The sequence below is a fragment of the Helicoverpa armigera genome, chromosome 18 (assembly GCF_030705265.1).
Source record: "Helicoverpa armigera isolate CAAS_96S chromosome 18, ASM3070526v1, whole genome shotgun sequence".
NCBI classification, from domain to species: domain Eukaryota; kingdom Metazoa; phylum Arthropoda; class Insecta; order Lepidoptera; family Noctuidae; genus Helicoverpa; species Helicoverpa armigera.
This window is the reverse complement of record NC_087137.1, coordinates 6,802,466-6,820,046: the sequence shown is the minus strand read 5'-3', so window position 1 is coordinate 6,820,046 and position 17,581 is coordinate 6,802,466. Positions and strand designations below refer to the sequence as shown.

Genomic DNA, 17,581 nt, shown 5'->3' with positions numbered 1-17,581 from the left:
TAATTATTGGCGCATATAAACCGCAAATTCACCACATGTTTGTCGTCTTGTCGTCTGTTCGGCTATATTAATTAATTGGAAATCAAAATGGTTTTCCGCGATAAGGTCGTTATAGTGACTGGAGCCAGTTCGGGCATTGGTGCTGCTACAGCTATCAAATTCGCTCAACAAGGAGCCAACGTTGTTCTTGTCGCTAGAAATCAAGCCAGGCTAAAAGAAGTTGCTGCTAAATGTTGTAGCCATGGTGTCAAATATTGCATTATCATCGCTAACGTCACGAAGAAAGATGACATTAAGAGAATTGTAGCGACTACCGTCGAACGTTTTGGAAAAATCGATGTTTTGGTCAATAGTGCCGGAGTAGGTGGAACGGCGGCTATCTGGGATTCAAATGCAATGGAAGTTTACGACAAAACAATGGCGACTAATCTTCGCTCCGTAGTGTACTTAACCAACCTCGCTGCTCCTCACTTAATCAATACTGAAGGTAACATTGTAAACATATCCAGTGCTTCCGCGGTTGATATCATCCTTCCTGAACATTTCGCTTACTGTACTTCTAAGGCTGGATTGGATCATTTCACCAGATCCGCGGCTCTAGATTTGGCGCCAAAGGGCGTGAGGGTCAACTCAGTCAACCCTGGACCAGTGAAAACCAATTTTGTTCAAAGTTTGGATAAGAATAAAACCGAGCAACGTGTCTGTTGGAGTAAGTTTGAGACAATGACCGCTCTTGGCAGAATTTCGGATCCTGAAGAAATTGCTGACTTGGTGTTGTTCCTAGCTAGCGATAAAGCTAAGGCTATAACGGGATCATCTTACATTACTGATAATGGGGCATTGTTGAAGAAAGGAACATAAATACACCAATAACAAGGTTTATAAGGAAAAAGCATGTGCTTGTCTGTATATTTGTGTCATAACGAAATTCGTCATGTTTGCTATTTTAAAAATATCATGCTTTCTCTTACTTCTTGATTAAAAGTATGATTTGTCTCTCATTTCTATTTGTTTTACCCTATCTGTTTTAGCTCATCCCCAAACAACCAAACAGTTTTGCCAAAGATCGTTTGGGTGACCGGGACCCGGTCTGCAAAACTGTTTGCCAAACTTCTTTCTAGCTGGAAAGAGACGCTTCTTTCTAGCTGTAAGGGAAGGAAGGTGTATGCCTTCCAGTACGAAATTAGTAGTGATACTAAAATAAAACTATAATAGATTCACCCACGCTGGGGCAGATCCAGCCCTTAGAATGGGTCGTGGGCATATCCATCCAAAATGGCTGAAAATAAAGATGACGTATTATATGTGATTGACATACATTCAGATTTGTTAAATTCAGGTAAGTACCTACTTAGTACCTACATGAGAGAGTACCTACCTGAATAAAGAAGAGTAGGTACATAAGGGAAGTAAGCGAGTACATAATGTAGTAACTACATAAAAGAATATATTTGGGTGTACATAGCAGGAGTAAGTATGGGAGTAAGTAGGTACTTAATGATTGTATAAAACAAAGTACGTACCTAAGGGAGTTAGTAGGTACATGGGACAGTAACTTAAAAGAAGAAATACGTGTGACGTCATAGGTAAATTAGGATTGTGGACATACCAACTAACCGTGCCCACTACGGCAGACCCATCTACGCTCCTGACTACGCCTGTTGGGGCGTTGTAAATGTAAGCTAACGTTCTTAATATGCAATAACGCACGTGCGCCAAAGACTATCATAGGTCTTCTGCTTTGAACAACTCACCATCATAATCTTCAGCACGATTCTAGATTACCTGTAGCTGTTTTCTGTCAATATCACTTGAGTCCCTAAGGAACTGTTGCCTGGATAACATGTAGCCCATTTCACTCGGGAATGATGTACCTATACCTTAGCTGCCCAACAATGAAAGATTTTTCAATTCGGTTCAGTAGTTTTGGAGTCTTGAGGATACAAACAAGAAATGATTTCCGATTATTACATTAGAAACTGAAGAAGGTTACATTTTATGCACGATCAAGTAGCGGTGCTCGAAGACAATAGTGAAGTAACTATTGTAGAATAGGAAGAGTATCGACCACAAGGTCTTTCATTTTATCCAAAGTGGGCCTGATAAATTTATAAGAGCTGCCTAAGTGCCCAGGTACTTAAATTGAGGCTTATAAGCCGTAAATTCACTATCTTCACCTCATTGCACCGATTTCTCTTGTAGACTGTTTGGCTATATCTATTACTTGATCGATATTATAATGAGTTTCCGCAAGAAGGTCGTTATAGTAACCGGAGCCAGTTCAGGCATAGGTGCTGCTACAGCTATTAAATTCGCTGAACAAGGAGCCAACGTTGTACTCGCAGCCAGAAATCAGGCCAAGCTAAAGGAAGTTGCTGACAAATGTGAAGGCTATGGTGGCGCACACTGTATGGTCATCGCTGACGTCACAAAAAATGAAGACATTAAGAAAATTGTAGCAACTACCGTCGAACGGTTTGGAAAAATCGATGTTTTGGTCAATAATGCCGGAGTAGGCGGGGCGGCGGCTATCTGGGATACGAATGCAATGGAAGTGTACGACAAAATTATGGCGACTAATCTTCGCTCCGTGGTCTACTTAACCAACCTCGCTGCTCCTCACTTGATCAAAACTAAAGGTAACATTGTGAACATATCTAGTGTTGCCGCGGTTGATGTTATCTTACCAGAACAATTCGCTTATTGTACGTCGAAGGCTGGATTGGATCATTTCACCAGGTCCGTGGCACTCGACTTCGCAGCAAAAGGTGTGAGGGTCAACTCCGTTAACCCTGGTCCAGTGCAAACCAATTTCGTTGATAATATGGGTGTTAATAAAGCTGATGTAGACGACTTCTGGAAAAAGTTGGAGTCTAAGACACCCCTTGGCAGAATTTCGGTTCCTGCAGAAATTGCTGACTTGGTATTGTTCTTAGCTAGCGATAAAGCTGTAGCTATAACGGGATCGTCGTTCATTACTGATAATGGGATATTGTTGAAGAGAGGTGAATAATGTTAATATGCACCTATCAAATGTACCTTTTTTTGCTTGGTCATCTATTTATGCACCTCTATATCTTCTCCATGGTTATCTATTTATTATAAACAGCATTTATGCTTGAGTATTTTAGGTGGTTTCGCCTTTCATTCTTTTTGTTCGTATTATGTTTCTTTTCCTTTGCTGCTATCTTTTGTGCGTCTTTTTTGTGTAAATAAATAGATTTTCTTATTCTTCACTAAGATATTTTATTACTTAGGTATATATATACTTATTTCCAGTGTTTAAATAGACCTATCTAGTACAAGTGGTATGTATTGGCTGAGCATTTTCAGACTGTAATAAATGATTTTATTTTTTCCTCGTGAACCTAATAGAAAATCAAAGATTCTCCCTAGCAATAGTGTTTGTCAAAAGATAATAGTTTATTATAACTATGGTCGACTCTCATACACTTTTACTCCGCTGGTGAACCTCACCTAACTTTTTACAAAAGCAAAATGCTATCAGAATTACCTACTACATTATATCTTCTGTTGATAACATAACAGCAATGGGCTGCTATTAATAACACCCAAGCTCTATTTTATGTGTATAATTTATTAATAAGGTGTTAAAAATAATTCCCTTATATTATATCCCTTATTATTCAACAAACAAAAGTCTACCTCATAATTTTACGTACTCAATTAAAAGCGGTTTTAAATCAATCTGCACTAAAATTCAGCAGTTAGGGCATAAAACAAATACCCCTGAATAAGGACGAGGATTGCAGTCTTTGGGGAAAATAGCCGGGTAAGGGTATCCCCGGGGGTAAATTACAGTTAACACTCCATTACCCATTCCGTTTCCACAGGTCTCCGTGGTTACCTACCCGTGGTTTTCAGTTCCGACAAAATAATTTCGTAATTACCTATGGGTACAAAATGGACCGAAATTTAGTTAATCTTAGTTAAGCCTTGGCTATTAAATACAGTAATGAAAGAGCGAGGTAGTAAACAGCTCACCACAATTTGAAGTCTGTTGTGCTTTGTTTGTAATACTCGTCTAAAGGATCCACTTTTAAAAATATTTTTTAATTGGTGATTAATGCTCAATCCTTCTCCTTATGAGAGGAGGCCTGTGCCCAGCAGTGGGACGATAAAAAGGCTGTAACATTTTTTTATTGCGAAACATTAGATAGTTAACTTTTTGAATCAAAATTAACCATTCTCACTCCGTAGTTTTAATATATAATCTGTAACATCTACATTTTTTCAGTGTTTGTACACTGCTGGTATTTTTCTGTGCTCTATTATTTTAAGTAGGCAGACACTTGACTAAAAGTTAACAATCTTAATAGGACTTTTATAGATACAAATACATATTAAATAAATAAACTACTTTTTAAAGTAATGTTTGAATTTTAACCGTAAATAGCCGTATTTAATTGTAAGGCTGAGTTTTTTTAATGAAATGTCATATCAAGATTGTTTACCTTTAAATAATGATGAATAAAGGTCCCGTTTTCCAAAACCCTTGATATATTATATTAATTTATGTGATAGAAACATCTGTTTAATCCACTGCTGTCTAAAACCGCGATATAATTGCACAATACGTAGGTACATTCTCAGTTGTTATTTTTTTCCTTGAAGGCCTCTACTTAGTTAAAAACAATATAGGTAATTACTTGGAGTGTAGTTATATTTGATCCTTATTCTTCCAATCCTCACTATCTCAAAAACATTAACGCTATTTTAAAGCTATTGTCATGTATTCAAAATTTCAAAGAAACCCTTGGCCCTTACTTCAAACGAATGAGGTAAAGGAAAGTGGAAAATGTCCTTTTCATAATGAATTATGGTTGCTCATTGAGCTTCAGCGGTCCGTCTCTCGTCTGTCCTCGGCGAGCTTCGGGTAACATCGGGCCGACCAACACAGCTTTGAAACGAAACGCAACTAATCCGGCCTGCCTTCTCTGACTCATAGCTGAGTCAACCGTCCGAGTGAGCAAGCAAACGCCCGCCGCCTCTCCCCATCTTGTATATTTTCATTCGAATCCCGGTCGAGGCTTGATATTTTCCCGTAGGCCCGAACCCTCAGTCCTCTGAAAGTCGCGGTGGGAATTCCACATTTCCCTCGAATTTAAAACCGGTGAAACAGTTTCATGTGGAATGATTAAGTAACCATTGCGATGCTTCGTGAAACTGAGTGCTGCTCATGATAAAACGTGAATTATTGTGTTTTATGTGTTGATTTTAATTTATAAAATTGTTCGGGAGCTGTGAGCGGACCATTGCTGGAGGGAGAACAAGGTCGTATTACCGTCCTTGTGAGCGAGCATTAACGAATTTAGGCGCCGTGAGTATAATTTTTATTGTTTTTCTTGTTGCACTTACATTGATCTGCGTTTGATTTGTTTTGACGAAGGACGTAAGCATGCTAAAGGTTACGACCCCTGGACCGTAGAGGCTGGAGGGTGGGAACCTGTGACGTTATCTAACTACCCTTTGGAAAAAATACGGGTTTAACATAATTCTAGTCATACTGAAATGTACTTGTTTTATTAATATTACATTGAGCTGCTTGGTATTTTAATTTTTTGCAGTAATTTTAGAAACGAATGTAGACTGGTCAGGATATTATTACCTAAGGATATCGATAGGGTTACATTAATCGTTAACAGTGTTGAACAAAAGAGGGCTAGGCGGGACCTAAGACTCAAAATTAGGGAACATTAAATATTTTTTTATCAATTCTACTAACATTTATAAAAATATGTATCTGATTTCTGTAAAGATGACAAACTTAATTTAATTTTGACCAAGACGGGTCAGAATTATTCAAAAATAAGTTATGTAAGTTAAGTACCTACCTACCACAAAATCGTACCTACCTGTTGTACAACAAAAAAATAAACATTGCTTACGTACAGATAGACTAGTCGATTCCCGCGGTTTCACTTGTACCATAAAGAAATTTCTTGTGCCTGTTTAACAATCGATTCTAGGTTTTTCTCTAAGATCCAAGGAACCTTACTTAAGTTGAACAATATAATTATGAATATACTTACCTACCTATTTACCTATTTTCATTTTTTATAGAACACATAGGTACATTAACTTCTTGCCTACTTTATTAGGGCCATCTGAGGAGGATTTATAGGCAATGAAAAGATGATGACAAAAACAAAATAAAGATTTCGGAAACACAGAGCTATCAACAAAATATAAATAATTATAAAGCTTAGGTGTTGTTTGTTGGAAAACGCTAATATCAGAAACCCGATACGATTTTTTTTTGTTTCGACTTATGTAGTTCATTTAGGTATTTCTTCTCGAATATTTCATTTGAGTATTGGCTCTTATTCAATAGGACTGAAAACTGCCTCCAAAAAAGTCTACCTTTTAACTTGGAACTCATTATGTTAATGAAGTTTACTTAGCTAACCAATTTGGAGGAGGGGTGTGAAACTTAAATAATGACTTGACTTGTATCTACTAAAAGTTTTTTGCAAAGATTTGAAAATCTTACAGTAAGAAGGCCAAGGTTTAGAAAAATGTTTAAGAACACTGTCTTCTACCTTAATTAAGATTATTGCAATTTATATTTGTTTAGTAGGTATCCGTTATTTTAATGTTGGATGGACATCGGGTAAAAATACTAAGGTATATAGAAAAAATCCGAAAATGAAATTGGTATTTACTGCTAAACATAACATCACTTAATTATTAATTTATACCTACAATAGGTTCAAAATGCAATAAATAATAATTTGTGATGGAAAATGAGAACGAATTAAGTTAAATGACATTCATTTAGCTAATTACCTATGTATTGTTTTCTACACGTAGGTAGGAAAAAACTGAATTGTCTATTGTTACAATAAATGCAGAACTGTATAAATATAAATAAGTGGTCAATCACTGAAATCAAAGTCCAGAAAATTACCGTACTAATGTTTAAAATAAACACCATAACGTCATTTAAATATTGAGCATACACATTTCCATAATCTCTTTTTTTTACGATGGTAAAAATTATCAAATGAGCCCTCCCGCTGTGGGCTAGCAGTGGTGAGGGAGTGTCAGACTCTTACTGACTAAAAACCCATCGTGTTTCTTTTTCTTCGTAGGCCTTCTGTGTGCCATGGCCGCAGTAACTCTTTTGAACAAAACAAATCTCTCAATTGTAAATGCATATAGAAAAAATGATTTTACACATTTTATTATATTAGTCCGTATCTATCCAGTGGACTGATAATGGTGAAGATAATACAGGCATTTTGGAGTGACAAGGCATACTTAATACATTATCAACCTTTTTGTTGTAAAGTACAGCTTTCCTCATATGTTTTCCTCTACCTTTATTAATACATAGAGCATATTAATTTAATAACAAGTTTCAAAATGTATCGATGATACCTACTCGTAACAGTGCTGCCAATTACAAGTTTAATAATGATCATTTTATACTGAAGCCACTGAAACTCAGTCTAACCCTGTTCGAAGTTTCTAAGTTTCACATTGGGTATTGATTTTCAAAGGGCGCAAAAACTTTTTCGAACATTTGAATTTCCATAAGTATTACTTTCTTCGGAAAACTTCGAAGCACTCAAACGTATGCAATAAGCTATAAGAATTTGAAGTTTGGAGGGGAAAAGTAACGATCCTCAAATAAAAGAAGGAATATATTACAATCTACTTTCCTTCGTTGAAAAATTAATTCAAAGGAAAAGATTAGACGAAAATCTTCAGGTGTTTTTCAAACAGTGTTAGAAATTCAGATTGCGTAAGTGATGCTTACGGATGTACCTACCTACTGTCTGTTTTGTTTATAAAGTAAAAACTCCTAACTGATTGGCAGTCTTTTCTATTTACATAGGTTAATAGTTACTCATAAACATAAAGGGCGTCAAAGAGTTCTTTCTAATCACTGCCCACTGAAAGTCCACTTTTTACCAAAATGCAACCAATGAAGCGTCAAAAAACTCCTTAATCATGATCAGTAAAACATGGCCAAATATGCAATATAAAATACATACAAGTAGTGCACATCCAAATATGCAAATGCATAATATAATCCGGTGTCTACTTATGCGGCATTGTGAGTACTTATGTACATCCAACCAAGAGCACCATACATACATATGTACATACATATAACTACGTTTTATTGATTGTATAGACTGCATGTCATACAAGTGCATTCCACTTATTGATGCCAATTAATATTAAAACTGCCAAGTTCAAATCAATTTGCAAGATTGAATGAATGAATCACTATAGCTCAAGTTAAATTGTATGTACTTACGTGTGTTCAACTACTGACTTTATAATGTATGTTTAAGTGCTATATGTGGTTAATATGTGATAATTCATACATTTGTATGCTAGGAAGAGGTAGATGTATTGATATATATAATTTATTTCAGGAATGCTGCTAAATACCTACATTATTTATTTCTTGATAGCAACATCCTTGCATAAAAACTGTTCAAAGTGTTGGTCTGTTTGGACTCAGAGTCAAAGGCGACTGTGAAGGGAGGAGTTCCCTCGATTCCAGGTTTCAACAGGACCACCTCATAAAAATAGATGGTTAAAAAATGGTTTTTGAAATCCGTTGACGCGTCATTGAGTAGGTATTATTGCTCTTTTACGATCATTTATGTCATGACATCATCAAGGTAAAGTCAGTATAACCACAACAGGAAATCGATTTAATACCCAATACCTTTAACAAAAATATTTATAGTAGCAGGATAAACGCGTAATGGGTAAAATATTATATAGGCCACCTTTTATCCATGTGCGGGACGCAATTCCCTTCCTACACGTGTAAAACCGCGGGCAGAAGCTATATAGTGGCAAGTTTCATCAAAATACATGCAGTAGTATCATTGTGAAAGAGTAACATACATCCTTAGGTTACACTTTTGCGTTTGTAGTATTAGTAGGAAAACAGTCCACAGTACATATTTTAATTTTATGTTTGCTTAGCGAATTTCCCTAAGGAATTACATATATTTACTACGTAGGTACATAGAATATTTGTCTCTGAGAGCATTGCATAGTTACAGAGTGTTATTAAGACCGTATCCCAGGGTATTTTCAGTTGGCGTATTTATTTTGTAACTAGTAAATGTATGTATGTGTGTTGCAACTACAAACTTGTTGTTTTATGTAAAACGTGTTTCTATATTTACATGTTGTGATCCCGTTTCAACGTACGACAGTGTTATAAAAACATTGGTTTGTAAACTTGACCACAATATGACGCGATGGTTAGGTATTTCCCTTAAGTTTTTAAAGAAGTGGGATAGCAATGCTCATAATATTAAGTAGGTACAGATACTTAGAAAGTCTTACAGTAGGCCTTAGCCACTGAAATGATAAGTGGCTACGTAGGTATACCTATCAATACGCACCTTGTGAAATTATTTATTCTCCCATTAAGCACCTAAATAGTTGATGACTCGTAAAAAATATCCCTTATTAAAAAACCTTTTTGGTCCCTCTACCAAACATACTGTCAAAAGAGTACCTACATTGAAGAATTCAAAAACGGAATACGTTCACAAATTCCGTTTTTGAATGAAATAGCAGCAGTTCTGAAACGTGACCAGTCGTTTATCTCCGGAAGTCTGCCGATGAAATCCTTCGCATTGATATTCGTGACAGAATACGAAACAGCGCCAAATATAGCATTAGTATCAGCTGTCATGTCTGTTTCGGTCTTTGCCAGGGATTTAAGGATCTTAGGCTGATGTACATTTGCATTTACAATGAAAGAGAATACAAATATTGCTGGATAAAAGCTTACTCCCTCCTTTTCCATTTTTAGAAGATTAAAGAATGAAGATTTTCCATTTTTAGAGATAGAGGCGTTAGGTTTGACATTTTGGGATACAAAGCCGGTGTCTACAATTCCAGATTTCCCAATGGTTGAAATCACTTGTACACGTGAAACGTTTATTTGTAACATACATTTATTTATTGAACTAGCCTTTTAGCTGACTATCACTGATTAATATTGAAATAATATACTTTTTAAATCCAAACAATGTAAAAGATCATGATATTTTGAAAAAAAAAACAGCAGACACCGACAAGCTTTTCTAACTTGCCACATAATCTTTCTAAAGGTCTGACGGATAGTTTGTTCAAACAATAGATTGTAATATTAATACAGGATGTTACTACACTAACTAAAGCTAAAGCACAGTTTTAATACCACTTTGCATAAGTTTCCCTCGAAAAAAAGATAAGAAACGAGGTTGTTTGATAGATATTATGTCGTCAGGCAAAGTTAAGTGCTCCGAGATAAGGGGATCATATTTTGTTTACATTTGTGATGCCTGATAAGTTCGCTGTAAGTGTTTTTTCCAAAACAGAAGTAATCAATTTGATTTTGTATTTTTTATTCACTACATTTTGAAAGTAGTAATAACTTATTTACAATAAAGACCAATTGAGACACTTACGGATGCCATTTATTTTTGAGATGGAAAGTCGTCAGAGGAACTCTCCCGCTGTGGTTGTGGAGGGAGAGATCTGCTTTTGCTCATTAAGACCCACCTTTGTTCTTCTGGAACCCTTTGTGTGACAGGACCTTGGTAACTCTTTCGAACAGTAGCTTTACATGCAGAGTTTGCAGAAAGCTCGTTGAGGAACACGTGGAACAATAAGCGCCGCCAACACAGGCTTGTCGACGCCCCTGAAAGTCGTAGGTACATAACGCACCGCCAAATTCATGCGCACTTATAGATACCTTTATTTACTTTTAAGAAAAAAACTAAAAAAAATAATGAACCACTTAGAAAAGGTCTACAAACGCTGAAGATTTTGATAAGCCCACATAACCCAGTTCTAAAACCAATCATAATCGAAATTGCGTCCGTAGTCCTAAATCCGTAGAGGGCCAATACATGCTCCCCTGAGCAATGTTTTCTAGTCAGGTAGGAGAGCTAACCGACCTACTAATTAAATAAGGTACGCTCCAACGAACATCTAAGCTTGAACAAAATAAAGCATGAGCAAGTGTTGTGACTAAAACGAGCGAATAACGAGGAAAACCACAAATAACAACGTTCTTAATTAGTACGTATATACGCTTTGAAACATAAATCACTAAAGGACTGCAATCGTGATTTTATGCAAAGGCATCTTCATTCCAATTTGTTGTTTTAATATGAATTTCTCGAGTTTTTCAGATTGCCGTAGCTACGTTACGTAATTTATGAGCGTAAAATGGCAATGGATAAATGTTTGAGTTGGGAAAATATTTATTTTTTTATCAGTATTTCCTTTGACATAAAAATGATGCCTTATTTGAAGCAAGAGAGCTTTCCTATACAAAATAGTTGTAAATGTAGGTACACAAAGACGATATTTAAGCATACGTTTCTACAATAATAAATCATCAGTAGTTCCCACCAATGACAATTGTCACAATGTGGGACTAATCGGTGATTATGCAGATAATCTACCGTAAATCGCTCACAACAATAGCATAAACTGAGCTTAGTGAATTGATTGCTACCAAATCTCGAATAGTGCTTAATCCTCTTACACTGGATAAATGATCTATTTGTAGTCCATGTCGCTAACTGTGTAGAATAATTTATCAATTTTGATTTATTTGTTTAATATGACGATGTAATGTAACGTCACGTAAATTAGCATAGGTGGAACCGTAGTACATTTATCTTTGAAACTCCTCATAATTTTGAAATGAGGGCATCATATTTGAAATAATGTTTTGTTTAGTCATTATTTTATTTATGAACCAATAACTAGATAGAGACCTATTTTTATACGAATAACGTGACATAATAACTTCGTCATAAACATATACCTAAGGATTAATAATATTATGATTATTTATCCTCATCATCTCAGCCGTAGGACGTCCACTGCTGAACATAGGCCTCCCCCTTAGATCTCCACAGATACCTGATGATAGATATTATTCATGGTTTCTTCAAAACTTACACCAAAACACAAGTTGGCATCTAATTTACCTTATAGTAACCGAATATCAAATGTATTTGACCGTAAAAGTGGATTGATTCACAGGCTCTAATTGAAACTAATTAATACATAGCCCACACAAACTTAATAGGCATTTATCAGCTATAATTTTTACTGTATCTTTAAAAAGGTTTTTTGTACTTCATAATTCGATTACAATTTGGATTCTATACTCATTAGATTAGAGTATATATTCGAATGTCATACGATTTCGTTAATACTCAAAGTGGAACAATAGCTTTTTAACGATAGCTTTTTGTTATTACGAATCGCTGCATTGAGTCATGTATGTAATTTATGATGTAATCTTTAACCATCATTTTACTTCGGAGAAGGAAGTACTAACGAATTGATCATACTAATAATAAACGCGAGAGTTTGTATATCTGTGGATATTTGTTCCCCTGTTTTTTTTTTTAACTATAGAACGATTTTTTATTAAATTTTGCAGTAGATAATATAGCTCACATCAACAGTAAAAGTGACCATCAACTGCATACAATTTCCTTCTTATGTTTGACTTTTATCTTTATGATATTTTGTTTTGGGCAGTTTACAGACCCAAGCAATTTATTTTATTAGCGCCCCAAGTAAGCAAACTGATTAAATTCCCTCAGGCTAATGAAGAAATATTTTTTGTTTTCATAGGTACCAACGGTTTTAACGGAAATACTTTTGTAGGTGTGCAAGACCTTCTTAACTAAAACGATTAGGTAAACGTTTTAAATGCACATGTATGGATTTGAAGAGATTTGGATGGAGAGAGAGATCTTACAGATAAAGTTATTAATTTCTGAAAATAAATTATTGACTTTAATAATCTCAAACATCTTTAGCAAGTTCAGAAGTTTACATAAACATAATTTTAATAATTTACAAATAACAATATTTACCTTTAAAACTTTGCTGAGTTTACGAAGAACCTACGAAGCTAACAGAAAACTGATTCGAGTTCCGATTGGTCCATTTCCAGAGGAGCCCCGGGCTTGCCATAACGAATTAAATTTTCTACAATTTCTCTATAAATTCCACGAAAGACGAAAGCTTTATATCAAGTTTTCACCTTATTTGCGGGCTGCTTATATTATTATAGCAGAGAACATTTAGGATTATACTGTATCAGCCGTTTACCCGCGGTTTCATCCGCGTCCCGTGGGAACTACTGCCCGTATCGGGATAAAATGTTACTCGGGAAGAGCTTTCTAATAGTGAAAGAATTAGCAAGCTTATCAGTCCAACACTATCGTGTAACTATTCGAATTGACATAAATATTTCTATGACGCCTTACAAGATTTTCAAATGAAATTAAGCAGTGTTCATTCCAATTGTGTCCTTCCACTTTTTGATACTAAAATTGTGTTATTAACTAAGTATATACTAGACGGCTAGCTAGATTGTATTACATTTTCTTTACACAGCACGGTTATTGAAGACTTGGCAAGTAAGGTTACTGAGCAATTTCAAGCAAAAAGGGTCGGATAAATAAACAGCGAACAAAATGAAACCGTTCGTTGTTTTAATTGTGTAGTTCTGTTGCCGTTTCGTTTTGGGACTCAATATAAACAATTGGACGCGTAGCATAGCTTTGTTTGTATTTACTATTTACCAGTAATCAATATGATGCTGGAGGCTAAGAAAGCAATAGGTTGTAGCAATCTTGTAATAGTGAATTTTCCAACTGTGCTCTACGACTGAAACTGAACAAGAAATGTGAGACCAAGCATTTTTTATGTTTCATATCAAATGCTAGCTTCTGTCGTCGTTTGAACCGCATCCAGAGGAACTTACTTCTATTGGTCGATAAGATAGTGTAAAGGATATAAATGGAAAGGAATAACAATGATTTCATCGGAGATGATTTTATGCGGGCTCATTTTCTTTCCGTAAAAGGATCCAATGATCACCAATTTTTATACGTAACAAGTACCGCGTTTACGTATTTAACTTTGAACCATATATCTAGCGCATGACGTCTCAATTTGGAACAAAGCTCTCGAACTAAGACAGTCCCTTTTCAGAGCCATAATTTCTAAAGACGACGTGTCATTTAAGATGAGGGATGTGTTCGAAAACTTTCACAATGGGTACGTCCAACCAGTCCATTGTCTAAGAAACTTACGCGTTAAAGTTCCAAGATAAACAGTCTTGTTGTCGGTAAAGTGGTATTATGTTAATATGTCATAAACATTGTATGGTAATGTGGAATATTTACTACATAGATATTTGAGGCGTATCCTCTGTATAAAATGGGTTAGTGAAATAATTTCTGCATAAGAATTTACCATGATACCTTTAAAAAATTAAAAGAAATCTGTCTGATGAATATTCACAGACGCATAATAAAACTCCAAAACAAAACAAAATTAATATCAGTGTTACGCTTAAGTGCCAAATATTACTTGAATCAGCATCTATAAACTATCGACTCACACTCCCATCTTCCAAAGTTTTCAATAAATTATTCATTAGTACGGAGCCCACCTAACGCATAATGATGATATAATAGTGTATCAAAACTACACCGCGTTAAAGGTAACCACTTGATCATTTAACTTGGAGGGTTATTCCACAAGTTTTTGGGCCAAACAAGGCACGAAGACAAGTTACCATTAACATAACAAACTTTAAGACTGCAGAACACATCTCGCTCTATAACAACGCGTTAATTCAATTTGAGAAACTTCAACAAAACACTTGGACCGAGATCAAGAAATTTAAGCTTTGATCAAAGGAGTATTAAACTAACAAGATCTGGGAATCCATGTTTGAATAATCTGCCTGAAATACACATGTGGGTACTGTGTCTATGACAGTTGCTTGCAAATTAATGCAAAGTTACATGTGAGATATGTTCTTTTGGCAAAATTCATCACCATCCTTCTGCCCTTACATATGGCAATTGTTGAAATCAGCGGAACATATCTTTTTCTACCGGTTAACATCATATCATCGTCAGACCAAGTCAACTTGAAACGGCTATGAAAAGCCGTTATCAGAATGATAGTCAAGTATCCAGGAAGGCTACCGATGTGACCCAAAATTGGTGCTGAATAAAATCATGAGTAAAAATAGTTGGTACCTAAGATTTTGAAGTAATATTGTAAGTAAATGGTAGGAGCTTTTCCTGTCAAATATGTACTTTGAAGCAGCCTCTAACAGAATAATATGCTAATCTTGGCGATCAATGTTAGTAGCGATATGTATTTCACTTTGACCATTATAAACGTAGGTATGCAGTCCGTGCCATCTCGGCCGGAATGTTCCGGAAAATTGTGCTTACTGCACATCAAAGCTCCCTGCGTCGTTTCACAAGGTGTGTTGCATTGAAACTTGCAAAGGAAAACGTGGAGAAATTCTCATGGACTGGCTTTAAGTTCAGGAATAGTGGACGCAATTGAACACAAAGTATTTGACGAATATGAAACATGATGATGATACCTACTGATATTATTGTAATCTTTACAATAGGTACATAACTTTAAACTGAACATATTCCTGTGCTGGAAAACTTTAATTTTCAAAACTACATTTACTGTTCTACATGGCATAAGGAGATCCTGCCGACCCACATTGAAAAAAAACTAGCTAAGATTTAAGTTACCTATTAACTTCCCTCTCAATATCGTAAATGCCTTCAGGTGAAACCTTACATCATTTCGATCGTACTTTAATGCCGTAAAAATACTGTTAAAAAACAGTAAAGCGCAACTGGCGACCCGGCCGCGATACATACCGGCTGCTCTATTAACCCAGTTTCGAAGATTCAGTGTTATCTGAAAAGAGGTTTTAATTTTGTTGCTGATCTTCTAACATTGTGTTTACTGGCTTCCTCAGGATTACCTACATTGTTTGTTGTTGCTGGAACATCATCATCATAATTTTCCTAACTTGCAATGAGCTAGGGATCATTAATATCTTTTGGATCGGCACAAAGCATGCATAGGTAAGTTTTTCATCCCTTAATGTACTTGCTTTCATTTCTTTTGGTGTACGAAGTCGCCTTTCTGTCCTTCAATCATCGATACCAATAACTAATAATTACACTACAGTAAAATCTCTAATTTAATTAAGATTGGAATTATTACTGGTTGTAGAAAAAATGCTCCTTGAGTCCTATTTTGGTTATAGAGCCTGATACCGTTTTTTTTTTTAATTATCATGAAGTTATTTTGCTCTTATCTTATCGATCACCAGTATTTAGACACAGAAGTAATGAAAACACACGATTAGTACCTCCTGGATCGGATCCCCGCCTCAATTCAGGCATGGTATTGAGTCGGACGAAAGTTTTGTCGAACGCGGCAATTTCACGGTTGAACAGCCGTCGGTGCCCCGGGCCGGCTCGGAACGGTTATACGCGATGCATTGGCGTTTACTCCGTACTTTAGTCGTCTTTTCTTTTGCTGTCAGAAATAAAGGAACGCTTCAGAGTATTTCTATATTGGTCTCAGGATTCTAGAGCGGTATTGCGGAGACTAGAATGTTCTGCGCTATGTAATACTGGGAGGGTGAAAGACGTTAGGAGATTTTTATAAAGATACTGATCATGTTACTTAGCTTGCCTAGCCATATGAAACCACGCTTCATTTATCCAAAAATAGGTTGCATCATAATTTTCCGTAAAAATATTTGCTTACCAGCAGAGTAAGCCTATTCTTCTATGTCATCTCTGCTACGTATTATGAATGACAATGCTTGTGTTACATGACTTGAGATGCAATATGTATATTGAAACCATCTCCATGAAAAACTGTTACCGTTTCCCACTAAAGTCAATATCTATAAGGTACCTCATAAAAATAGATAGATCAAAGATATTTCAAAAAGCATAAAGGTGAACGATAGGCTCATAAATTTTGTCTCAAAAAATGAGAAAAGTCACGCTCCGTTGGTTCGTAGGTACCTACATGTTTAAAGAAACCAGAGGAAAAAGTATTATGGATATCTAGCGAAACAAATGTACAATGAGAATATGATAAGCCGAGGGACTAAGGGAATCAAGCTATCAAAGAGAAATGAACATTATGAGAATGGAAGTAGCAACATATGACAGTAAGATATTAATAACACATCTGGCCTGCGTTGGGCGTTGAGAAGGATTTCGTAAATAAGGTCGCATATATGCCAGTTCTGTGGATTAACGTATTTGTAATCACTAATCATTTGAAGATTACAAGCTGTTTGCTAAAACCAGAGTAATGTGAATAACGTCGATTTTGCTTATTAATTAGTAATGGGTGTGTCCGATTTGCAATATGGCGGACGGGTAAGGACGGACCGGTCAAACCAACATGGTTTGATTTGCTTACTGGATTTTAACTAAAATAGGACGGTTTTAAGAATCCTAACTGTGAAAATGTGTATATATAAATACAAAGTATGTTACCTGTGTCGTCGTATAACCAGAGTATAATATGGCATGAGATACTAAGCACATCATGAGGATTATGTGACAGTATCCAAAACCCCATATTTATCGAAAGCAACGCAACACGCATAAGAACAAATAGACTGAAAAATCACGGATTAAAATTAAAAGTAAATAAAATACGTTTACAAATCAAATGA

The 17,581-nt window shown here is 35.7% G+C and overlaps 3 protein-coding genes across 3 annotated transcripts in view; all 3 read left to right on the top strand.

Annotated features, from left to right (window-relative positions):
• The first annotated feature begins 10 nt into the window (after window positions 1–10).
• LOC110376121 (3-oxoacyl-[acyl-carrier-protein] reductase FabG) lies at window positions 11–995 on the top strand. The gene has a single exon (XM_021334496.3). The coding sequence runs from the start codon at window positions 88–90 to the stop codon at window positions 859–861; it is 774 nt and encodes a 257-aa protein (XP_021190171.3). The 5' UTR covers window positions 11–87; the 3' UTR covers window positions 862–995.
• A 1,163-nt stretch (window positions 996–2,158) lies between these two features.
• LOC110376115 (uncharacterized oxidoreductase TM_0325) lies at window positions 2,159–3,236 on the top strand. The gene has a single exon (XM_021334479.3). The coding sequence runs from the start codon at window positions 2,240–2,242 to the stop codon at window positions 3,011–3,013; it is 774 nt and encodes a 257-aa protein (XP_021190154.3). The 5' UTR covers window positions 2,159–2,239; the 3' UTR covers window positions 3,014–3,236.
• A 1,740-nt stretch (window positions 3,237–4,976) lies between these two features.
• Window positions 4,977–17,581, top strand: part of LOC110376110 (probable G-protein coupled receptor CG31760) — a 64,424-nt gene continuing 51,819 nt past the window's right edge. Inside the window, exon 1 of the mRNA XM_064039100.1 lies at window positions 4,977–5,341. The gene's annotated coding sequence lies outside the window, so the exon portion shown is untranslated. The remainder of the gene's footprint in view (window positions 5,342–17,581) is intronic.